Source organism: Coturnix japonica, chromosome 1 (genome assembly GCF_054131305.1).
Source record: "Coturnix japonica strain WE chromosome 1, WE-NBRP24, whole genome shotgun sequence".
NCBI classification, from domain to species: domain Eukaryota; kingdom Metazoa; phylum Chordata; class Aves; order Galliformes; family Phasianidae; genus Coturnix; species Coturnix japonica.
In genome coordinates, this window is record NC_140663.1 from 72,102,788 (window position 1) to 72,128,638 (window position 25,851).

Genomic DNA, 25,851 nt, shown 5'->3' on the forward strand with positions numbered 1-25,851 from the left:
GCTTTCCTCCTTAGTCTTATTTCTGAGGTCTCTCGTTAGACTTGATCGCAATGATGTGGCCTTATTTATTTATTTTTTCTGATTGTCAGCAAGTTGAATCTGAGTCAGCAGTGTGCCCTGGCAGCCTGAAGGGCCAACTATACCCTGTGGTGCATCAGGCCCAGCACTGTTAGCTGGGCAGGGAAAGTGATTGTCCCAGTCTGTGCTGTGCGGCCTCACTTAAGCACTGAGTGCAGCTTTAGGTATCACAACATAAGAAAGACATAAAATTATTAGAAAGCATCCAGAGGAGTTGTAGGGCACAGCACCCAAAGAAATAGGACTATAATCAAGCATTGTCCTTGCTGAGGAAGACTTTGAGGGTGAGACTGCTGACAGCAGTTGGTGATGTAACCAACGTACACTGAGCCAATTGCTCATAGAACTTTCCTGTTCTGCCATTGACGAACTCCATTTCTTATCCTCAGACCTCCATGGCCAGCTCTTCTGTAGGCTCAGCATCCCCCCAGCAGGAGTTTGTGTCACCTGCTGAACTCGATGCTGGAGGGAAGGCTCTCTGAGTGCCCTGGGCCCAGATGTACCCGCTGTGGAGCAGCGGTGGGAGCTGTGCTGTGGGCAGTCAGTCCTTGTGCCTGCCAGTACAGCTGCTGCGAGCACGTTGAGCGGCACGTGGGGCTCATAAAGGCAAATGGGAGAATATGGCTGTGGGACCCAGCGTACCACATGAAAGGATCTCTTTGCTTAGTCATCTTTAACGAGGCAGCATGAGAGGGCAGCCTAACCCCAACGCAGTTACGCTGCACTCTTTTGCTAGCCCTAGAGGGCAGAGTTAAATTTATGGAGTGGGGTTAGTTTATGCTGTAAATGTTTCTCCATTAAATGTGTTTCTCATTTTAAATATAAATATTAAAATCTTGCTTGTGTTTAAATATAAATACGTTTGACATTCACGAAAAGGGTACCAGGCAGTGCTCTTTAAATCTTAAATTTGTTCGGTTTCTGAGCGCTGATTTAATCCCTTCTTAGAAGATACTCATCTGAAAAACTTGGCCTGGCATAAATATGTTTTCTTTCTGATTTAGTGTTAGCTCTTTAATCCCTGATTTTAAGAATTAAGCATGATGAAATGGCATTTGTACCGGATGAATTTGATGTATTGCATTAAGAGATCGAGATAAATACATTTTAACAGCTTCTGCACCACGCTTGTGGAGAAGTAATTGCTTAAGAGGCAATAAACCAAGAAAAGCCTGTAGTATGTAGAAGTTGTAAGGCTCCCATTTTAATTTTTTTTTCCCATCTCTAATAACATTAACGCTTAAATTGACCCAATTAGGTTTTAAAATATATGTTTTAACCAGTAAAATCCGACTCTTCTGGGTCCCCCTGCTTTTTGCTGCCTAATAGCTGGCTGTAGACAGGTTGTTGCTATGCCAAGATTAACAGGCTGGTGTATCGCTTCAGAAACGAGAGCTTTGAAGTTGCAAAGTATTAATGAGAGGAATAAAAAATCCTAGACAGATGCAAGAGTTGCAGTAGTTGGGAACTTGTGTCAGCCAAAAGAATTTCTTTTGTCTCCGAGGCCGAGGCGAGCTTTTCATTTTTGTTTCTTTTCCTCCTTTTTGATCCCTGTTGGGAGGATCTTCATGTTTGAAATTTGGAAATACCTAATTTGTGTGTTTTTACTCGCGTCTGCGTTTACTTAATACCGCTCTTTCTTCCCTCTGACTTTCACGTTTGCTTTTCCTCTGCCAACTTTGAACTTGCTTCAGCTCAGGAGAATGAGAGCTAAATGAACCGCCGCGGATAAAACTATAACAAGAAGAGCAACGTCTGCGAGTGATCCTTTGCTGTTTCCTGAGTCGTTCCAGCCTCATTAATCAGTGCTCGGCGCTGAGGCGGCTGTGTAGCGTGTTATGTCGCCGGCACAGCAGCTTCTCCGTCCCTTTCCCCCACCCCCTGCGTGCCTACCCAGTGGGGAAAACTAGAGAGGGAAGCCATCAATCTTGCCTGTCGTTTGTGTCAGCAGTGATTCTCCTCTCCACTTCCTGTTCTTGCCGTCCTGCCCACCACCTGTGTTTAGAATTAGCTCGGATGCTCTGGGCTGCGCTTGGCTCTTCACCTGTTCTGCCCCGACAGCGTGGCTATCAAAATAAAGCAGGGGGCTAAATGCTATAGCATGTGAATGGACACCATTCACAGCAGGGTGGGTTGCAGAGGGATTTCTGTTGCAGCTGTTGTTGTATTACAGCTATTGTAATGCTACCATTGTCTTCTGTCATAGTGAAGTTTATAGGCCTGAAATCTCTTGCTTCTGTTTCAGCTCAAAGGTGAGCTTGTGAGCAGATTTATTTTTTTAATTAAACTAAATAGAAAATATTTATTAAATACATTATATAGCTACAGAGGTGTATCTCCCATCAGTTGGCATGCTGGGCTTTATGAACAGAGACTAAAGAAATCAGTTACTTAAAAACTTTGTCCTTACCTTCAGTTACCTGGAGTGAACAATTAGCAGAAGATTCTTGAGGAGTTGATTTGTATCTCTCTACATCTGTCCAGTCAGGGGTCCTGAAGATGTCCATCTCCCCCCTCATTGAGTACCAGTGGACTGAAAAGCTGAGATGTATTGCCTCTATTGTTCTGGGTTGGAAATAATGTCATAATCTCACAGTCTGTTGTATTTCCCTATACTGAATGAAAAGAAGAAAGTAGTCCTATCAGCAGCTTTCTCTTATCTCCTTGAATGGATACTAGCTTTTTAACCTTTTAAAATAAGGAAAAGGTGAAAGTAACATGAGCTTACCTTATCATTGTAGCTGTGTCCTCATCTGATGTCATTTCAAGTGTGCGATGGCAATATTTATGTGGACTTATAAAGAAGCGAGTCTTAACCCATGTGAATGCTTTTACTTGATTTTATTGCGTAACTCCTTTGAGAAGCAGATGAACTGATTCTATGTTAACTATGAGAAGTTATGACTGATTCTACAGCATGTGTGAGAAGAAATTGTCTGTTGACCATGCCAGATAGGTATATCTAACTTCAATCCAGCTCTCTTAGAATTCCTCAAGCTAAACCTGACAGGTGTAGCCAAGATAGTAAGAACTAGCTTACAAAAATTTTGTTCATCTGCTTGAATCTTTTCAGTCTGATTCTCAGCACTTTCACAGGCTTGAATTGTTTTCTTCTTTCAGATGGGTGCAGTTTGAGGCTTCCCAATCTGTAATTCCATCATTAAACCACTGGATTTTGTGTCCGTGCTTTGTACGATGACAGTTCATGTTTGTCTGGGTCTTATCCTGAGCAATTAAAAAAATAACAATAAATTCTTCCTGGTGGAGGATCTTAAAAATAATAAGTAAAAAAAAAAAATAATAATTAAATCAAATTAATAACTTCCTATAATTTTAAAAGAGACAGAGGTAGCTTCTTATACTAATAAACAAAAGAAGAATTGCCCTTTTAAGCATTGCAGATGTGGTGCTGAGCTCATGGAAAGAGCCCTTTATCGTCATGGTCAGTGACAGAATGAAATGTTTGCAGTGATGAACTCATCTATTGCTTTCCAGTTGTTCTTTAGTTTGGTTAAAAACAATTATAGGCTGTGGTTAGTTGTATATTTCCGTGCTTGTTTCTGAAATAACTTCTAAGCTCTTTTCAGGGTCTGCAATGTTTAATTCCAAAGAAAGGCTTGTTTCCACAGGTTCTTTTAAAGAGATGACAAAGTATTTAAGTATGAATTTTTGAGTTTGTAAATGTTTCACGTGGGCAATCTAACTTTTTTAAAGGTATTCTGTAACTGTCATATTGTCTAGATATCAAGTATGAATACATCTGAATAACATGCATTTGGATTGTACAGATGTCTAAATTAGAGGCTATTAACAAAGTAAATTTGAGTCAGCTGAAAGTCATGGAATGAAATTGAGAAACTTTTTGTCAAACTTCTTCTACAGCTGCAAATAGTTTAAGGAGCGTATGACATCCTGCTCTGGAGGTTGCAAAAAGCTTTTAAACACAATTGGAAAAGCAATGTCTGCAGCTACTAGCATCCAAAGCACTGCATGGCTGCACTGAGTGGTTGTGCTGCTGGGCTGCTTGAAGGGCTTGGAAATGTCTCTGTGGGCTCATCAAGAGAGGCCCGTCTCTGCTTTCTAAGGTGTGCAGCTCAGCCTGGAGAAGGAAAGGGGGATTTACTAGAATTGTGGAAGGGATTTTGCTGAGTTCACGAGTTCTGGCACTCTTGCCTGATACATACAGGGAATGAGGATGGATTTGACGGCCAAAGTGAGGCCTTGGCTCCTTACTGCAGCATGGCCTATTGAGAAAAGCTGAGCTTTGATCCAAGACAGCAGGACTGGAGTTTGAAGCAACCATCTTTTCCAGTATGGCCTTTTGCTTTCAAAATAGGTGTTGGGCATTTGGGCTGTTATGCTCTGGGACAGGAAAACAATGCTTAGTCCTGGTAGTTCAAGAGCATTTCCATATTGCAGGTTTTCCAATAAAAGGAGCTCCGATAAAGAGGAGCAGCTCATTACCTAGTGAAGAAGTAAGAGAACACGTGAACTTTAATAAGTTTTAGGCCAGACTTAGTTTAGAAACACTGCTGGGAAAATCACTGGTGTTTGGAGCTGTCATGCAGAAGTCTTACTGAGAGAAAACAAGTAATACATGTTAAAACACTTGTTGGATACTATGCTTTTGACAGGATTGTGTGTTAACATAAAGCACTAGTGGAATAGGTGTGCACACCATACAGTTAAACAGCAGGCTCACCCTGTACTCACTACAGATATCTGAATGAGTGCCTGTCGGCTGAAACTTCATGTCTTGTGGCTTTCACTCTGCCCCTTTGGGAACTCTTCACTCCTTTTGTTTTCATCCTTTTCCAGCTTCGGTGCACATAGCTCCCATCTCTTGACATAGCGGCTCTGCTGAAGCACATTCCAGTGCTATGATTTCATGGTACCAGGCAGCCCTCCCCTGCCACGCTGCTCAGCTGCCCGCTGCTTCTCACGGGATGAACAAACAGCGAACGTAAACTCTCTCCAAAGGAGCAATGTTCTCTGTATATTTTTAGTGCTAGAAATTCAAGATTCATTTAAGGGTGGGTATTTTTTAATATAGACTTCTGCTAACGCAATTTGCTGAACATCTCATGTTTTATGTTGTTGAAGAGAATCAAAGGAGTTAAAGATGAAAGACTCCTAGTCAACTGGTCCCTCAGCTGGGAGCCAGTATGGATTTGTTCTTTGTAGTGGATTTGCTAGAATAGCCTAGCTCAGGTTTTATTATTGGATTTACTTGTTCCTGCAAGTTCCATACTTTAAGTTTAAAAATTGCTGAGCTTTGACTTGCTATAATGCTTCTACTGTTTGTTTCTCGTGCTTGACTGATTATTTATTGCCCATGCACTGAACAAACCTTTTATAAGTGGTTGTTTACCATTTTTCACAGAGGCACCATTAAAATTGTTGTGTTTGCATTCACAGGTAGGCTGTTTCCTGGGTAGACAGAAAACTTTGTTCTGCGCTTATTTAAAACTGCATCCATTTTACATTGTGCATGGGTGTTTTCTTTCCTACTTGTAGCACCTTTTGGGAAGCATGTTTTGCAGACACTGAGGCTACAAGAGATCAGAGGCTGAAAGGCTTTGGGCCTGAGGACATTCATGGGTAGAGCTGCACTCCATGGTCTTAAAGTGCCAGCTGTGTTTGAGTCAAGGCATTGGCATGTAAGCAGACCCGTGCAGAGTGCACCATGAGCCCAGCTTTTTGGTACAGCAGACACTTACCCCAAGGGGTAGAGTTGTTTATGCTCTGGAGCAGGACGAGCTTCAGAGTCCCAAGGGAAGTGAAGCAATAACAAGGGGACATCTCACATTTGTCTAAGCTACTGTCAAAAGATGTGCAAGTTTCTGCACATCTTTTAACAAAGTCATCTAGATGTACTTTATTTGGTGTATATCCACAGTAGATTTCTACAATGTCATAAATTTTCTTCAGTATTCTAACAGTGCAGCTAGGAATCACTCTCTATAAAGTCACTGCAGTCAAGGCAGTAGTGACCTCCTTACTCAATGCCTCCTTACTGTGTTGCTGTGCCATGCCATCTGGGCAGCAGGGCATGAGGAAGAACAAGCAGGAGAAGAAAATACTAGGAGAACACAGGAGGCACAAAACTATGTGGAGAAGAAAATGAGAGGGGCTGTGAGCAGCTGTAGCTTGTGTAGAATAGCGTGGTTAAACAGGCATATAAAATGGCACTGGAAAGCAAGCAGCACTGTGGATAGAAAGGAAGGTGGGAAGGAGCATCAGGATTTGAGCTGAATGGAGACAGGAACATGAGAAGAGGGAAATGTGCCCTGAGAAACAGCCAGTTGTTCTGGGATCCCTGTGGGTCCAGAACACTATCTCAGTAATCATCTGTTTATATCTTGCTTTCTTTTCTGTGCTCTTATTCTCTTGGTGAACCACTGGAACATGGGAAGCGAAAGACAGATGTTATGCCTGTTTAAATACCTGTCGCATTGCTTCAGAACTGCTGTGTCCCTAACAGCATAGTTCTGAACCCTAGTGAATCCTGAGTTTCTACTAAGTTTCATTTCATTTACTCATGTTGGGCTTCTTTATGTCTCTTGTTCTGGGTGAGCACCTGGTCTCACCAACAGCAAGTTACCTGCAGTCCTTGGCCCAGGTCATAGCTTCTGCCAGTGACAAATGGGCTGCTACAGGTTCATAGGTAAACAAGAGGTGTAAGGACTGCATATTATGCAATGTGGAGAAAAGGAGTATGGTGGTCAAGGGCTGCATCATAAGAACTAGGAGTTAGAATTGCTATGGGAGGAAATGATGTGATTTTTTCAGAGTCTGTCTGAGTCAAAAAGAATTGAGGGAATGCAGTCAATTTGAAGTCCTGTTTTTAATAGTTAAAAATACTGATACTTGTCCTTGACCAGAGTCTGACAGTTTGTATTGTACAGCTTTGTAACTGGGACTGCCCGTTGAGGTTGCTGAGACCTTCGTGTATAAGTCGAGCAGTCTTGCATACTGTCATAACTTGGCATGTTACAAGCATTTTCTTATAAAACATTGCTGAATTACTTTCTGAATATGGTGGAATTCTTTGGAAAGGTCAGAAGGTAATTGATCATACAGTGACAGCTTAGGGCTCTGAGAAATGGTCAGATGGAGTGCAAAGATGCAGGAAAACAAACTTTCCAAGATGGTAATTGTCACTTAGCCAAGTGATACATTTTTTAAAAAAGCTTTTTAATCTTAGATCGCAGCCTCAGCTTTTTAATCCTTTTTCTTTCTCTTTTTTTTTATCCTGTGAACTCCCTTCAGATGTTCATATTTCACTGGTGCTGGTGTATCCATGTGATCCTAAGCTGTGCTAATGCTTCTTTACAGTGCCCTTTAGAAACTCTCTTGCTGCCAAGATGGGCAGTTTCAAGACTTTGGTCCTGACTTCTGAGTCAAGAAGTAGTTTTCTTTCAGGAACCATTCCAAATGTTCTTTGCAACCAACATAATAAGACTGCAGTGTTCATGGGAGTTAAGATGGCAATCGACTTGGATATTACATGTGTTTATAATAAAAATGTTCTCTTTGTTGTGATCTTAAGTATCAGTATCAGAGTGGACAATGTACTAAACAGAAACACAAAGCGGAAAAAAAAAGGTGGAAAAAAAGATAAATCTAACACGTGGTTTCTGAAACCTCGTGTTCACTGATCTCGTTTATAGCTGTGTTTGTTTGCATATGTAGTCTGATCTCTTAAAATTGTGCTAATTGTTGGTCTCTGGGGTAGGATAGGATATTTTGACTGACTTTTTGCACTTACTTTTAGGCATCCATTGATAGGGCTTTCTAGAACATTGGGATGCAGAAAGAAGTCTAAGTAAGGCTTTGTTACTGACTTAAAATATAGAAGAGCCTTTAAGTGTATATATATATTTATGCTTCTGTTAATTTTACCACTGCTTTCTTACAGAATATGGTAATGGATCGAATTTTCTCCGGTATCCAACCAACTGGGACACCTCATCTTGGTAACTACCTTGGAGCTATTCAGAACTGGGTGAATCTGCAGGAAAGGTACAACTCAGTGTTATACAGCATTATGGACCTGCATTCCCTCACCATGCCCAAGGAACCAGCTGTCTTTCGACAAAACATACTGGACACCACTGCTGCCATCCTCGCCTGTGGGATTGACCCAAGGAAGTGCTTCCTGTTCCGACAGTCACTGGTTAGTGCTTGTTATGTTCAAATTGTTTCTGATTAAGTGGCTTTCCAGATACGTTAATGAATGAACATGGCATAATTACTAAATTCCTTTATCTTGTCTGTGTTCATGGTCTTAGGAAATCTTAGCTGAAACTACCATCAGGAAGTCTGTTTGGAGAGAAATAAGTTTTAAATTTCTCAGACAAAGTAAGATGCTTGTGCATGTGTGATGGATACCAGGTGCCCACCACAGTGTTCTCATTCTTCTTCCTCAACAGGACTACTAGCTGCTGTTGCACAACACTGAGTTTTCCCTTCTTAAATCTTCTCTCCCAGAGGAACACCCAGTGTCACTTATGGCTCAGCTTTGGATATTTTGTTCGAGTTCCTTTTGGAGAAACTGGGGCTGGCTCTGATCTAATGTGGGGCAGCTTCTGGCAGCCCCTCAGCCAACAAAACCTTACCATGCAAAACCAATACAGCATGTTTTGAATAACACACAGAAAAGACCTGATAAGCAGTAATTTAGCTCCATAGGTTTCACTTTGGTCACAAAAGGTTAATGTTTAAACACATAAACAGTCTGTACAACCATAAGGGCCAGTAAAACACGTCTTTGTTTTTGCACTGGCACTTACCACTCAATCTGCTAGCAGCACAGCATCTACTATGAGTGACTGGCAGATGTGTCATAGCTTCTGCTGTATCTTTAAACAGCCATCCAACTTGCAGTAGTACTGCAAAGGTGCTATACACATTTTATCAATGAGAGATAAAACCCAGCCATTACATTTCTCTTTTGAACATGGTTACAAACAGCTCTTTACCAACAGTTTACTGTTGTTGTTAAACTGCGAATGATAGTCATGACTCCATCTCCTTGACTGGATTTTGAATTGATGAAGACAGATCCACTTCATGCTTTGTTTTCTAACACAAAGGAAAAAGCAAATCTCCGTACATTAACACAGAATTCCTATGGAAGATGTGATTAATTTAACCTTTGTTCAAATCTGTTTGTCACTTTAAATTAAAAGTTTGAATTTTTACTTGGCTCTAATCTATCTTAATCTCATCTGTGTTGATGCTGACATTAACTGGAATCTCAGTATGAGTTACAAGCCAGTAAATAGTACAGTAAAAACCAGTCTGGATTGTTTTTTCTTGTTTTTTTTGTTTTTTTTTTTTTTTTTTTAAAGCAGCTGAACAATTCCTTTAGTTACTGAACTAACTGGTCAGTAACTAAAAACACAGCCTAGGACTCTTCAGTGTGAAAAACAGAAGAGAAATTATTTGCAGATTGTGGTTAGAGAGGAATGATATAAGGTTTATAAAACTGAAGGTGGTATGGAGAAAATAGATAAGGAAAACCTTTTTAACCATTGAAGCACATAAACTAACATATCAAACTGAAGTTATTGAATACAGTAATGAACAGGTGTCAAAATAAGTGAGCATCATCTTAATTCAGCACAAGCAGAAAAGTATTGCATTTCTTGAAGCCCGTAGTTAGGCTGTGGAACTTCTTGGCACAGGATGCAGTGCAGTCTGAAATGTATTCAGGAAAGGACTGAATGAATTAACTTCAAAAATCTGCTGGGCTCTTTTACGTACCCAAGGTGCCACTTCTGTAGAAAGTGCCACCAAAGTTGATTCTGTTTTATACTGTGGTGTGATGGCTTGTCTTTGTTAAATGTACTGCTTTTTCTCCTAATTTTTCTGGGCTTTCTTGTTTGTCCAGGTATGTTTTTTTCTTGTTATTTAATCTAAAGCATTACATATTTGCTTTCTATGGTTTGATGCTTTGAACCATGTTCTTAATAGTACTCACCACAAGTGTATCAGTACAGCTTTCAGAAGTGGCTGATTTTTGCAGACTTTTGTAAGCTTGTTGTCGTACTGCAAATAGAAGGACTATGCCAGTTGTTCATGAATCCAGATCATTCTGTTAGGTTCAGGCTGCAGTGAAGTTGCCTTCCTAAAAGTCTTGAAGCTATGTGTGGGGGTCAGGTATATACAGAGATGCACTTTGGCCTGTTACAATTGCATTAACGGGACCAGACATATCTCTGGAAGCAATTAAAAGGAATATCTGCATGTAGCTGCTGATGTGAGGAGAGGAGACAGGAACATTGCTGATGTGATAATTGCATTAGTATGATAAAGAAATAGTAAGCTATGGAGTGACATAATATTAAAATGACTGTTCTGCATAAAGTTGTGAGATAGGTTGTAGCTATTGCTAATTAAGAGTTTCTTGCTTGACTTTTTGATTGATAATTACTACTTTAAAAAGAAAAGAAAGATAGTTGCTCCTTTTCGGCAACTGTAGCAGTCCCTAAAGATGGTCTAAAAAAGAACTGATTTTGTTTACAAGCATTTGGCCTACGTGTAAAAACAAAATGAGCAAAACTGGCTGGATACTGACATGGCTGTGCTTTCAGAGGACAGCAAAAAAAATAAAGAAGAATTTAATCTGCAAATACAGAATTGTTTAACATATTTGGTGTGGTGTTCTATCAGTTCAACTCAGTATCAAAAAGAAGGAGATCCCAGTAGATTAGCATGTTACAGTTCTTGGTGTATTTTCTATTCTATCTTGAAAATTGTGCTTCTGTAGTTCACAGGGTGCTGCCACAGTTACGTCTGATTAAAACTTCAGTTCATTTTTCAACAAACCCTATGCAGTTATGCGATTATGAAATGCAAACTTGGTTTTAATCACTGAAACGAGCTACAAGTAATGACTGGAAGCACCCATCTTTGTTAGCAGTAAAAGCAGAATGAAGTTCTTGCACTGCAGAAATCTGCAGTAAGGGCAAGCTCCTATTAAGAGAATTGGTCGTACAGTTACTATTGCAAATTATCCTGCATCCTTTTATGTTCTCTGGATCAAACTGGGCAAGAATGGTCTAGAAATGCTGAAGAGAGTTTTTTGTTTTAGCTTACTCTTTCTGTTCTTGTTTCTTGTTTCTTGTGTTGCTTCCCTTGAATATGTTTGCCATATGTGAAAAAAATATTGATTATCTAGCTTCTCCAAAACCTTGTGCATTTGGTAAGGGTTTCACTGTCAGTAGCCTTTTATTTACAGCACAGTTTACGCAGATCAAATCTTTAATCCAGAGCTATTTGAAATAGCTCTAAGGATTTCCCATGTTTTATCATGATTTCCAATCCAAGCAGGAAACAAAAGGCTGAACAATATTAAACACAAATTGGGGATAAAAAAAGTATAATGAGAAGAGAGTGCTCTCAGTTTTACAGCAGATCCAGAAGGTACTGCAGTGGTGAGGATATAGGTTACCTTTGAGTCCCAGAACTGATTTCTCTAATGTCCATGCTTTGCAAGTAAGTGAGAGGAATGATTAGGTGATTTTTATATTACTTTGAAGGCATGTGGCATCTGTTCTTGTTCATCTTGTATACAGCTCGGTCATCTCCAAATGAAAATTAGCTACGTATGCTTCAGGATTTTGTAAATTACTGTTTTTCATGACACATGTAAACAGAAACTAAATAGCTGTCTGAATATTTGTCTATGTACATATACATATGTGTTCTGCGAATGCCTCATATACTTCATACTAATTTGATCTCCATCTTTTGGAAGCAGCAGCTAGAATGAACAAGTGATGAGAACTTGAAAGTATTTAGAAACTATGAAGACAATGGTGAATATTTAGGGTTGTGTTTGGAGCAGTGCTATCTGTGAAGAGCTATAAGCCAGCATATCTAGATAAAGAGTCTAAGAAAACATAATCATGGTATATGGTGAATACTAGAATGGCCTCCCAACAAGCAAAGCACCTTCATTACAATTTTCTTTCTCAATTACATTTTCCTAGGTGGGAAGACGAGTCATGGAAAAGAGACAATTTCTGTAAAAATTAAATCGCATATTTCAAAATTACAAATTCTGCTTTGGACCACAGCTGCCAGATATAAAACCCTCTTTCCTCTTGGAGAAAACAGTGTCAGGATACATACTGAATAGCTGCCTTCGTGTCTACCAGGCATGAAGGAGAAGTAACAGAATAATGACTTCTGCAACATATCCTGAGAATACTATAAAAAAGAAGAAATTTATTCCTTAAATTGTACCATAACTGATAAAAGCTGTAACAGTCTTCTTTCATAAAACATAGGATGTTTTATTAAAAACAAAAAGCAGAGTGAGGGGAAGAAAAGAAGGCAGTAAGCAATCTGCACACATGGTAAGCGTGTATGGTATAACCCATTTACTCTGATTTCTGGTGGATACAATACATGTTTAAGTTCATACCCATAACCATCTTGTGTCTCATCTGCTTCACAGTCAAAACAATTTTAGAATCTGCTGTTGCTTTAATGTGGTCTCAGACTGTTCTTCCTGTCCACCTACCTATCCTCATCAACACATGCTAAATATCCCAGGGGAAGCTAAAATTCCATCAGAGTTGATTGAGCAGACAGAAGTTGATATGCTGCCCTAATGCTTCTCTGAGAAGTCCTGCAAGTTTCTGGACAACATAACATTCAATTTCTGGGCGGAAAATTGCAGTTTTCAGCCATTTGGATGGGGTGATTTATTTTTCTAGTATAACAAACTGAGTATTCTTGCGATGTGCGAGCAAATTGAAGCAGTAACTCTGGGAGGTGGGAATTTGCCAATTTGTCTTAGCCTTAACTCCAAAAGCCAAAATACGACAGTTTAAATATGTGCGCTAACTGTTGTACTGCTATTATTTTCCAGAAACATCCATCTGCTTTGTATTGTGGGCAGAGTTTGAATGGATTCAGGATACTTCTTGTCCAATTTTCAGAGAGGCTTAAAAGCTTCCATTGCATCACAGCTTATAAATTCATTAAAGTCCATTTAATTTAGAATAATCCATTGAAAACTTCCTGTTATAAGAGGAAGTATGTAACTAATTTAGAAAATTATTCTGCTTTTCTCATATCTCCATTTTCTCATTCATAGGACTGGGCTAGACGTAACTAAAGCTCAGTGGGAAGAAATCATAGTTAAATTCTTTTTTTTTTTTTTTTTTTTTTTTTCTCTTTCAAATTTAATCTTCTTCCACTTCCTCTCTTCTCTCTTAGTTTACTTGGTTTATTTCTTGGAATCATAGAATCATAGAACTGCTCAGTTTAGGAAAGACCTTAAAGGTCATCAAGTCCAACTGCAACCTAACCTTACTACCCTAACTCTTAACAACCTTCTGCTGCTAAATCATGTCCCTGAGCACCACATCCAAATGGTTTTTAACCATTTTTAACCCTGGGAGTCTATTTCAGTGTTTAACAATCCTTTCTGTAAATAGGGTTATCCTGATATCCAACCTAAACTTCCCCTGGCCCAACCTGAAGCCATTAATCCCCTGTCACCAGTGAGAAGAGACCAACCCCACTCTCTTTGTAAGCATCTTTCAGGTATTGGAAGACAGCAATAGGGTCTCCCCTCAGCCTCCTCTCCCCAGACAAAACAGCCCCGGTTCCTTCAGTCACTCCTCATAGGGCTTATTTTCCAAGCCCTTCACAAGCCTTGCTGCCCTTCTTTGGGCCTGCTGCAGCACCTCAATGTCCTTTTTGTATTGAGGTGCCCCAGACTGAACACAGTACTTGAGGTGAAGCCTCACCATTGCCAAGTACGGGGGCAGGATGACTTCCCCTTTCCATCAGGCAGGTTTCCAGCCACTCCCCCCAAAACATGTAGGATTGCCTGAGCCTGTTGTGACCAAAATGTAGGACCTGACATTTGGCTGTACTGAAACTCATGCAGTTTACCTTGGCTCATCAATCCAGCCTATTCAGATCCATAATGTTGCTCTTTATACATTCCTGTCTCTACAAATCTTATAAACACATCAGACTGATTACTCAGACAGTATTGTTGGTTCAACGAAGAAGATGTTTCTGAAAATAAATTCATTTGGCAATGAACAAAGTGAGGAAAAAGGTTTTCTGGGCCAAGTAATTGTGTTCTGTCTGATTTTATAACTGTCTGACTCCAGCAGGGATATTCTTCAGATGTTTGGGACAGAAGAACCTGATCTTACTTTATGTCAATTTTAACCAAATATAAATGAGGATAAGTTATTACAGTGGTTGAAAGTAATAGTGACAGCTGTGACAACTAATTGATTTATCAGTAATAGCTTATCACCTCTCCCTCACAGCTTGATATATTTCTTAGCTTATACTCTTTAAGACAGGTGTTGCCTTTGTAACTGTGAATTTATTCCACGCTAAAATTATTTCTTTGAACGGAAATTTGGGATGCCATGTCATATTTTCTATCATGTAGGTTTTTTTCCATCATGTAAGTTTCTCAGTGGGTGCTTCAGTTGTTGTGTGCCTTTGGTTCAAGAGCAGCCTAATTTGTCTTTTTCATGGCTCCTTTATGCTCCTTAACTGCACAATATAAAGGTGCATTACCAATTGTTTTGAACATACTGCTTTCAGCATTAGGCATTAATAAAATCTTATCTCTTCTTCTAGAAAACAAATGTGGGGAGCACTTCCTTATAAAAGACCTCTTTAATTTTTTGGGAGCACTAATTGGTATGTCATGGAGTGATAAAAATCCTTAAAAGATGTTTCCTTTCTTTTGAAGTTTAGGTCATGTTCTGTCCTCTGTCCACACTTCTTTTAGTACACAGGTATCCAGATTACCTCCCCAGACCTGTTTGTTTGTCTTCCATGCTGTCAAGAAGAGATCTTTGAAGCTCTGTGCAAATTTCAAGTATAGCTCTTAGTGAGGTTATGCTGTTGCAATGTAACAGATATGAGGCAACTTTGAAGTCCCTTACAGAGAAGGACTTAAGTTGAAATTTAAGGAAATCTGTATTCAAAATGAAAGAATGAATCTCTGCAGGAAGGCACTTCAGCTTCTGACGCACAACTTTCTGATGCCCACACTCAGAAATGAGTAAAAGCTAAGCAGGAACGGGCAGGCTGCAGATATGCCCAGGGGCCTTATCCAGAATCAGGTGAAAATTAGTAGGGGAGTGCTTGTTAAGAACTTTTGTAGTTACATCCTTTAACCAGATTCTCTAGATTTCACCCTAAGTACTGAATCATCTTCTGGAACAGTCCTTCTTACCAACTCTTGTTGAGTGGTCTCATTTGTACCTTGTTTACACTCAGTGCTAGGCAGCCGTTGAAGAGTCACAAACCAACCCTATAGCAGACTGTGCTGGTAACATCACCTGGGCCTGGATGGAAGTTAAATGATCGCATGGAATGCAGAGTACTTAACAACTACTAGAGTTTTTCCTAGGAATGGAGAACAAGTATCAAATATCAATTTATAAAGCCAAGAAGCCATAAAGATGCACCAGGAATCCAAGGCAAGTACAGTCCTCAATAGGATTATCTTATAAGCTTTTCTTCACTCGCAAATCACCACACTCCTAAGCAAAACTACCAGACAAGAGCATAAGATGGGGAAAAAAAACAACCATATGAATTACATTGGAATGATGAATGTTAGATTTTATTCTTCTACACAGTAAAGACTACACATTATCAAGTTGAAGTACGTCACTTAATTTCCAGCTAAACTCCACAGTACCAGTCCAAGACTGGAAAATAAAATAGAAATGTTTTTTGTGTTAACAGTGAAATGTCTACTGCAACCAGCTAACTGGATTTCTACTTTTAATGAAAGCTAAACAGCAAAAGAGAAAGCATTGCAGAAAAGGCAATTTGTTAGCAAAAGTTCTTAGTGCTAGTAACTGGACTATATCCATCATTTGAACAAGACTTAATCACACTTTCCTTTGATGAAGAATCCTTCCTCTAGATGTAGAAGGCTACCAATGCAAAAACAAAGTCTATATCACATCAAGACGTTATTCTGCTTAATGGTATCACATCAAATTCGACTTCTGGCTTCATGAGCCAAAGTATAAAAATAGCAGCCCTCATAATAGCTAACCTTGCTTGCATTTTTGCATGACTCAGATTGGTAGGTATAAGGGCAGTGCCAGTTGCAGACATGCTGCTCACAGGATCAGCAAAGGCCCCACACTCTTGGACATAAGAAGAGTAACTGAAGAAACAGGACAGGATAATGGAAAAACAGTCTAAACATTTATTGTATAAACTACCCCATCTACAAAGTACTATTCACATCGGCAGTGCTTCCTGGAGCATCAGTCGTAGGGACATCCAACTCTATCACCTCCAGCTCTGCTATCTGGTCCCAGCCCTGGTGAAGGTCCTCTTGGTACTAGAGATGTGCCATTTGCAAGAAGCAGCAGGAGCAGCATCCTGGGTGGTAACAGGGAGCTCACTGCCTGCCAAAGCAGCAGCACCTGACTACATCTCCAGCAGTCTTCTCTGTGGGCCCTCCCTCAAATCCTGAGCTGGTGAGGATGCAGCTGGTCTTCTCCTTCTAACACCAACACTCCTCTTGAATCTTTTCTGCCGCAGGAGATAATCCCTCTTGAAATAGGGGTTATAGTAGCAGAGTAACTGCAAATCACAAAAGGAAAGGGTTCATTACCACAGTTCCATGACTGGAAAAACAAAGATGCAATAACTAATAATTAGAATCTTGAGAGACTGAGATGGAGGACTCTCGGGCAATTCAGACAGAAATATGTGAGTTTGAAAGTTTATGGTATTGTTAAGTACATAGTTCTCTCCAAAATTACTGCCTCCTATTTATTTCTGTGGAAACTACAACAGCTGCTAAGTGCCCAGTAGTGTAATTTGATACAACAAGTTGTCAGCTACAAAACGTTCTTTGTCATTTCTCAGCACCCTTCTGAACCACCTCTCCATGCTCACATCCACTCCTTGTTCTCCATAAATGTTCAGCAGTCATCACTGTACGTCGATGGGTATCATTTCTTTCCACGTGAAAGAATTCAGTTCCGCCTCTGTCACCATGGGCCAACATATAACAGGACTCATTACATTCAGAGCAGCCCTGGTCACAGCCACCCTTGCTTGCATTTTTGCCATTTGCGAGCCACAGAGAAATGAAGGATTTTTGAAAGCGTAAGTGCCAAAATATCACCAGCCATCAGCCACCTCACTTTGGACTGACTGGCCACCAATCCCAATGTCCCAAGAGCTATTTGACATGTTGGGGGTACTACATACCTCACAAGGAGTGGAAATTGCTGCTCCCTCTGCTCCTGAGGCAGAGGTTGGAAAATCCCCTTCCGTGATGTAAAAGCCGTGGTGGTGAAGGTGATGAACAAAGCTTTTCATGCTGTCAACATCAAAGATTTTGAGAGGACCTGTCCTGGCCAGTACTTCCATTCTGAACAATGGTTCCTCGATCACTATGAAGTCTCCATCATCATCCCAGTGAATGGACTGGAAGTGATTGCTTTCAGTAACCTTCCAGAGACTTTTCAGAAAGTAGCAGGATGACAAGTCGTTGGCTTTGGCAGAGCACCTCTCAGAAAGGTCATGATGTCGTCTTTTGGCACATGGTTCCTCACGAGAAAATTCAGAAGCCTTTTCTTCTTGGGTCGGTCCTAAGGCAGCATTGTGGGCTGCTCTTTTACGATGGTTTCGTTGGGCAGCAGAAGCTGAGACTGCCGAGTTGGTGTTTTGGACAGAAACACCTGATGTTTCCGATGAAGGTGTCTCCATTTGAATTATTATTTTTTCACCTTGACAGAAATTCCTGTCTTCAACAGTTTCCTCAACCAGCAAGGTTGACCTGCGTCCAGTAGGAGGAAGCAGAATGGCACCCGTGCTGTGGGGAGTGGAACCTCCACAAACGTCCCCATGGTGACGTTTTGCTGCATCACAGTAACATCATAGACCAGAGAACGTTTGCTGGCAAAATGGGGAAGTGAGATACACGTTTATTAAGGAAATATGAGTTAAGAAATTGGTGCTACCCAAACCAACAGATAAGAAGATATCTTTATTATCCCCGAGGAGCATTATTTTAAATAAGGACTTCACTGGCTGTATACATATACGTATATACACACATACAGCCATCATAATAGTTACCCTTGCATGCATTTTTGAATAAATAACATTTAGAAATTTACAAAAAATAAAAAAGAACAAGGAAAAAGTCATTTTGTCACTGCACAGAACTTGAGTGTGTTCGCATCTTGACTACTGAGTTTATTTTAGTGTGTGCTCCTCAAGAAGGATGCGGTGCATGTGTGGCGATGCGGAAAAGGGAAATTAATGTGGCAGAGCGACAGAGCTGCACCCTTGAAATGAAAGGAAGATCTAGAATAGTTCAGAAGTAGAGAAGAAGGCTGATGCTATGGAGCAGGCAGTATAACAAGGTTCAAAAAGAGATTATGTGTTTATACAGGAAGTATGGATTCTAGTAGGACTAGGCCAGATAAATTAGCTTCTGATATTCCCAACTTATTATGGGTGCTGGTAGTGTGTGAGGGGAAGACACTTCAGGAAGCAATATGCTCATGTACTGTATAGACTAGATGTTGCTTTGCTTTGCTGTAATACAGTATGGTACTTCTTATATTCCTCTATGTTTCCATTGCATAGCGAAGGCCTTCAGTAGAATTTTCAATTGAATTAGGTGGTAGCAGGAGGCTAACTGAGTTTGTCCAGAAAAGTGGTTTGTCATAATTGTAATGCATTGCATTCCTTAGTGCTAGAAAGGGTTAACTGGGCCTGTAATTTTCTTGTATCGTATACATATTTTCTTCTTCCAGTTTCTTGGTATACAGTTATCCAAATCTAACTGGTGTTGTTCTGTGGCTCTAATTTAAACATTTAAACTGATGCACAGTGACTGACCAAATGCACCAATTACCTGCCCTTCTTGCCAAGTAAAACACAGCAGCTTAAACCATGATTTAGCCTGACAAATGATTTGTTGTTTAAGCCTAATACCTCTTTATTCACAGACTGACACACATTCAGTTACTGCAATCTGGGTGATAAATGTTTGCCCATTAGGCTTCAGTACTGATTTTTTTTCCAGCTGAAATCATTACCCTTCTGAGCACTCTTTTGTGTTTTCTCTCCTTTTTGTTAGCCTTTTTTTTTTTTTCCACAGTAATCAACACGCTTCTAGCCTTGCTTAGGAAAGGACTGTATTGTGTTTAAAGATAAGAAGTAAATATAACTTGCTTGAACACAGAACTGCAGATTTGACTGAACAAATGTTATTTAGATCACTTGGAGTTTTGGTAACTGGTGTAATGTCAAAGCCACTGATGCAATGAAATACACATGCAGGCTTGGCTGTGGGAGCAACAACTGCCAGAGAGGGATCAATGAGTGCATAGTTTTTAAAGGGAGTCCTTGTCAACACAAGTGCAACAGAGCACCATCTCCTCTCTATCCGTGACTAGAAGAAAGGAATCAGAAACCACTTTGAACCAGATGGTGATTCCTTCTAAAAGAAATAGAGGTCTGAGGTTAGAATTTCCAATTCGGCACAGTTTACTTCTTTGCGAAATGCACATTTGGTGCATCTTGATGCACTTTATCTTGTACACAGAAAATAGCAAGTCTTATAAGCATGGGGAAATTTATATTAAAACAATCACTGAGCTTTTGTCTTGATGTCAGATAGCTTTATGCAACATTGGCAACCAAAATAGTCTAATGACTGTTAGCCAGGAAATGACTAAATATAAGATGTGACAACAAAGGAATTGCAGTTAATAATGCTAATTTTTACTTGTTAACAAACACTTCTTACTGCCTTCCATCTGGAGCAAGCATGATGATTTGAACATCTTTGAGGTGGTTAGCATGCTCTTAAGCATCCAAACCTGCCAATATTGAAAGAAGGGAATAGAGCGTGTAAGCAAAGGAACAGAATATAGACCACCTAGTTCTTTTGATGATTATGTCAGATATAGCTAATTAGCAACAGAACAAAAGGGCTGAAAGTAAATTAGAAAACAGAGTATACATCAGCAGTGCTTGCCTGTTTTGCTAACCTTGAAATGAATATTGTAAAAGCTGAATAGTGTAAATAAAGGTTATTTCTTGGCACGTTTCTTGTCTCACCCTGTAAAATGTCTTCCTTTTTCTCTTAGAGAGTGGTCAGGCACTGGAATGGCTGCCCAGGGAGGTGGGTGAGTCACCGTCCCTGGCAGTGTTCAAGAGGTGTCTGGATGAGGAGCTACAAGATATCATTTAGTAGCTTGCTGTAGGAGTGGTAGTAGGAGGATGGTTGGACTAGGTGATGTTGTAGGTCCTTTCCAACCTTGCGATTCTATGATTCAGGAAGAGGGGAACATCCCCCTCTCTAATGGGATTCAGAAACAATTAAAATTCATCTGTTGTGGTGTTTTGTCCAATATGAATGCTAAATTAAGGGTTTGTTACACAGGATTGCGCTTGATTGTCCTTTTCTCTCATCTTTTTATCACAGAATCATAGAATGGCCTAAGTTGGAAAGGACCTCAAAGATATTCAGTTTCAACCCGCTTTTAAAACCACCCTTGCAGAAAGCAGAGGCCTGAGGCCTGGTCCTTCACTTTCACCTTCAAATGAGCATTTGTTTTGGTAGGACTGCAGAACTGCCAAGCCAATCTCTGTCATATCTGAAAAGTCATGGGTGTCAGGTGACATCCTTCATGACTGGAAGAAGTCACTCTCATTCTCAATAAAAGGAAAAAGGGAAACTACCTGGGAAACTAGAGGCTGGTAAGGAACACAGGGAACTACAGGCACATGTCTGTGTCTGGGAACACCATGGAGATAGTCTTTGATGATTTGGAAGATAAGTTAAAGCACTTACAAAACAAGGAGATGATCTATGACAGCCAGCACACCTTCAACAAGGGCAGATAGTGCTTCACCAACCTCAAAGCTTTCTACAAAGGCATTGGTGGACAAAGGGCAACTGAAGTTGCCTAACTGTATTTCTGCAAAACCTTTGATATGGTCCCATGCCACATCCTTATCTCTAAATTGAAGAGACATGAATTTGAAGGCTGGACTGTTTGGTGGATAAAGAATTGGATGGTTGCAGCTGCTAGATTCTGATAAATGGTTCTGTGTCCAGGTGTAGGTAAGTGATGAGTAGTGTTCCCCGTAGTTCTGTTTTGCTATCAGTACTCTTCAATTTCTTTGTCAGTGACATAGACTATGGGATGGGGTACACCCTCAGCAGGTTTGCTGATGACACCAAGCTGAGTGGTGCAGTTGACACAATAGAAGGAAGGGATGCCATCCAGAGGGACCTCAACAAGCTTGAAAAGTGGGCCCATGTGAACCTAATGAGATTCAACAAGCCAAGTACAGGATGTTGCTCTTGGGTCAGTGCAGTGCAGTCCCAGATACATGTACAGACTGAGAGCAGAACACGTGGAGAGCAGTGCTGTAAAGAAGGACTTGGGGATCCTGGTGGAACAAAAGCTTGACTTGAGCCAGCAGTGTGTACTTGCATCCTGGAAGGCCAAATCTATCCTGGGCTGCATGAAAAGAGGGATGGCCAGTGGGGAGAGGGAGGTGATTGTCCCCCTGTCCTCTGCCCTTCTGAGGCCTTGCCTACAGTACACTGCATCTAGACCTGGAGCCTCCAGCATGAGAAAGATGTGGAGCGTGTCCAGAGATGGGCCACAGAGATGATCAGAGGGCTGGAGCACTTCTCTTGTGAGGAAAGACTGTTGGAGATTTTTTTGTTTAGTTGGAGAAGAGAAGGTTCTGTAGTGGCCTCGTTGCATCCTTTCAGTACTTCAGGGGTTTTGTTCGTTTGTTTGTTTGTTTTAACTGGTTCTGATAGTGACAGGAGAAATGGAATAGCTTTAAACTAAAAGAGGGTAGAGTTTGTTTAGGTATTAGGAAGAATTTTTTTACTTAGAGGGCAATGAGGCACTAGCACAGGCTGCCCAGAGAAGCTAAGGATGCACCGCCCCTGGAGGTGTTTGAGGCCGTGTTGAATGTGGTCCTAGGCAACCTGATCTAGTGAGTGGCAATCCTTTCCATGGCAGGAGGGTTGGACCTGCATGTTATTCTTTTTCATCTGGTATTATAATTTCAGATATGCTGAAGTATAACACAGTTCAGCCAGAGAAATGGAGGTCTGACTTTAAATGGGACTTCTGGGCCTGTCCTTGGAGAGCACTACTGAGGCAGGCCAGGACAAGTAAAGGAAACAAGTACAAGTAGGTCTGTGGTGCAGAAGAAATGTAGTTTGGGTGGCTTTTGGGTTTTTCAGTAGATTCACACTGGAAATGAGAAAGGCAAAGACTTTGATTATCTGAAGATGTGAGGAAGCTGTGGCACAGTGACTAAAATGCAGTTAGTTTTTATGCAAGTTCAGATCTGTTACTATTGCTAAAGCAATTTATTTCTTTATTGTACTGTAAGTTGTCCGAATCAAGAGCCTTGCTCTGCTGCTAAATCTGTGCTGCATCCAGAACTTTCAGTAACTTTATCACTGCTGGCTTTGCTATACAAAAAGAAGAAAAAAATAAATAAAAATCCACACAAATAAATGATTTTCTGATCTCAGATATTATCTGTATTGATTTTGAGAAAGTGGGCATAAAAATGCAGAAGTTTAGAATATGTTTTGACTTTGTATTTTCAGGTTCCTGAGCACACAGAACTTGCCTGGATTCTTGGATGCCTAACTAATGTGCCACGATTACTACGTTTGCCTCAGTGGAAGGTATGAGCAGTTTATTAAGTTATAATAAAATATATGGGAATTCAATACAATTATTGTCCTTGAAATACTTGTTACTTGTTGAGTATAAGCTGTATGTTTGCTGTCCTTGGTTTAGGGTTAAGAATTCTCTAGTACAACAGTAAAAAGAAGAAAACACATCTTCTTGGGCAGAAACTTACAGTAGCTGTACCAAAATGGGAAGAGTTGTATAATCCATTTTATTAAACTGATTTACGTCAAATGTTTGGAGTTATTTTGATACTTGTTTAATAGTGCATAAAACTACAAGATATTGTAGTGGAAACTTTGAGCCATGTTGATTAAGGAGTTCCATAAAGGGAAGTGGCTGTTCTGTAAATCTTATGTCCCAAGAAATGTATGTTGGGGAGGAGTATAAAATTAAAATAGTAAAATTGTTCTCAATTATAAAGTTAATGACCCTTGATTGTTTGCTTTTATAAGTTTCATGCTCATCTTAATCTTGGTACTGTATCAGCATTACCGCATCAACTGCATAGGTACATTTAATTTCCTTGCATTTTATTTGGCATTTAGTAAGCAGAAAAAAACAAAAGGCAGGAGAGAGAAGTATCAAAAAAGGGGAAAAAATCCTTAAGAGCAGTTTGGCTTGCAGAGTTCAGAGCCGTCTTAAATACCTCCAGATGTTTTCTTTTTTCCTGTTTTTCTTCTTAATTAAATAAAAACAGTAAAACTTAAATACAGCAACCAGTGTTAATGCATGGCATAAATTAAAGCCAACCTTTTCAAACCCAAGGTTCTAAAGTTAAGCTCTTAAATCCTACTTCGACTGGATTGACTTTCCAAATCCGTAGGTAAGTGTTACAGGTGCTAGGCTTTGCACAGTAGGTTCCCTGAGTCCAGGCACTTGGGTTATAGAAGGAAGACAGGATCTGTATGATACGATGAGAAAAACTGAAAGGTATTTGTATAGTCTTAATGAAATAGTACAGATTTTAAGGGTTTTAGTGTAGTTAACTATTGTTAAAAGGTAGTTGTATTGTTGCTAGAACAGACTAAATTATCTAGAGCCAGAATATCTTGATTTAAGTGATCCATACCCTGTGGTGGTAAAGGACTTCAGGACAGTGAATGGACTGGGGCTACAGTGAGAACTAATGCAGAGAATGCTGGACCCTGCCTCTGAAGTTCTGGATTCTCCTCCTGGTTGTCACTGACCATTCTGGTGACTGTGATCACTATGTCTTGATCTCTTGTCAGGGAAATATAAGATACCTTTCTGTATCTTGATTATAAAATATTTCAGAAACTTACTGCCAAAAACAATATTTTAGAGGCAGGGGTTATCATTATAAAATTATATATAATATATATATATATATATATATAATACATATATATAATTTAAATTTTTAAAATATAAAGTATAAAATTTAAATTTAAAAAATACTATTTAAAACTATGTTTTTATAATAACCCAACCAGACTATATTGTATTTGTAATCATGCTGGTTAGTAAGGTTACAAAGAGAAAGAAAACATAAGCTTCTGTTCTCATGTTGCTACTGTATTAGAATAGTGTAGGAAAATACATAAATATAGAATATAAAACAAAAAGTACATATTCACAAGAAGCAGATTCTACATAGTGCACTTTCTCTAGAGTTACATGACGAATGAACACAGTAGCTGAACCTACACTTAAACTAGAGCTCTAATTAACTAAAATTGTAGACCTTGAAACTGTTAGCCAAAAGTGTGATTTCTCACTCTTTCTCTTTTCCAAACAGATGAAATGTGCCAGCCAGAATAATGATGGAAATGTCGGTTTGTTGACTTACCCTGTTCTTCAAGCAGCAGATATTCTGCTGTACAAGTAAGAGGCAGAAATGTGAGCCCACGGGCAATGTCTATTCAGCTGCCTTAAAGTGAATATTCATCAGGTCAACGTGCTAACTTATTAAGTGGAGGAGCTGGGTGTGATTAAATCGGAAAATTGGAAATGGATGACAGCTTTTTACTTTTGCAGTGGCTGGTTGAAATCTAGCTTGGGTTCAAAGCAACTCACACGGCTGTAAACTGAAAAAGCACGTCACCTCAGAGCAATTCCCGGGGAATTACAACACATCGATTTTAATGATACATATTGCATATACATACGTATTTGTACCTAAGTTTTTTAAAAAGATTAAGTGTACTTTATTTCATGCAGTATACTGTAAAAATACTTGAGCTGACTACATACACCCTATCTGATAGAGTTTGTAGTGTACCCTGTTGTATTTCATGATAGATTTTAACTGTCCTCAATAAGTTGTTAATCCCTCAAAAATGTATCTAGACAAATGTAATTCTCAGTTCTCATTAATGAAGGAAGACTAGTATGATACTTCTAATTTATGAGAATTTTATCTAAAAATAATCGTAAGTAAGCAAAAGGAAGAATCTGAACATTAAAATTATTTTTTGAACAGTGAGGCTTATTTGATTGTATTTTAAAGACATTAAAGTATTTTAAGTAGGCAGCTTTATTGTAAATTACCCTACTTTGGGTGTTTGAATTCAACCATGTATGTCCCTTCTGTCTCTAGTAAGATCATTTGATTCATCCTTCTTTAGTGAAGTCTGTGGTTTGTTTGCTACTACGTGTATTAACAGCAGGTTGTCCAAACAGAACGCAAAACAAGGAAGTGAAAGAGAAACAATACCTCTTTGAAGAAATTTCGCATAGTATGTTTAATAAGAAATGTTTAAATGTAAAAACATAATATAGGGAACAAGAGTCAGGGAGAAATGGAAACACAGGAAGAGAAGAGTAGTCACAAAGAATTAAGAGCAGGAGGAGGGGAAAAACAGTATGAATTCAGATGAACCAAGGATCAAAGAAAAAGGAAAACGGGCAGAAGGTAAATATGTGACAGAAAGGAACAAAAATAGCAACAGGACAGAAATATTTAAGAAAAGCAGCAAGGGGAAAGGCAAAGAATCATGCAGAGACATTTATAAAAACAATATGTTTTCTGCTTAGTGGCAAACTGTGAATATGGAACCATTTT

The 25,851-nt window shown here is 39.6% G+C and overlaps 2 protein-coding genes across 7 annotated transcripts in view; one reads left to right on the forward strand and one right to left on the reverse strand.

Moving 5' to 3' along the window:
- WARS2 (tryptophanyl tRNA synthetase 2, mitochondrial) overlaps nucleotides 1-25,851 on the forward strand; it is a 44,081-nt gene that overhangs the window by 11,645 nt on the left and 6,585 nt on the right. Inside the window, exons 1-4 of one of the 6 annotated variants that reach the window (XM_015874142.3) lie at nucleotides 4,902-5,111; nucleotides 8,000-8,257; nucleotides 22,736-22,816; nucleotides 24,586-24,671. In XM_015874142.3, coding sequence (XP_015729628.1) covers nucleotides 8,003-8,257; nucleotides 22,736-22,816; nucleotides 24,586-24,671 — 422 coding nt within the window. In that variant the 5' untranslated portion in view covers nucleotides 4,902-5,111; nucleotides 8,000-8,002. Of the gene's footprint in view, nucleotides 1-4,901; nucleotides 5,112-7,999; nucleotides 8,258-22,735; nucleotides 22,817-24,585; nucleotides 24,687-25,851 lie in introns of those variants that run through there. The other 5 variants (XM_085544790.1, XM_015874134.3, XM_085544797.1 and 2 more) reach the window with 5 other exon arrangements.
- LOC146762525 (heat shock transcription factor, Y-linked-like) lies at nucleotides 16,540-17,832 on the reverse strand. Its single transcript, XM_085510487.1, has 2 exons — nucleotides 17,332-17,832; nucleotides 16,540-16,695 (listed from the first exon to the last, which is right to left on the reverse strand). Exons 1-2 carry the CDS (start codon nucleotides 17,830-17,832, stop codon nucleotides 16,540-16,542), a joined length of 657 nt encoding a protein of 218 aa, XP_085366613.1.

Coding starts and splice junctions, on each gene's coding strand:
- LOC146762525 (XM_085510487.1), bottom strand. CDS start 17,832: ATGGAGACACCTTCATCGGAAACATCAGGTGTTTCTGTCCAAAACACC. Junction 16,696..17,331: donor CAATTTCCACTCCTTGTGAG/GTATGTAGTACC, acceptor TGTGATTTGCAG/TTACTCTGCTACTATAACCC.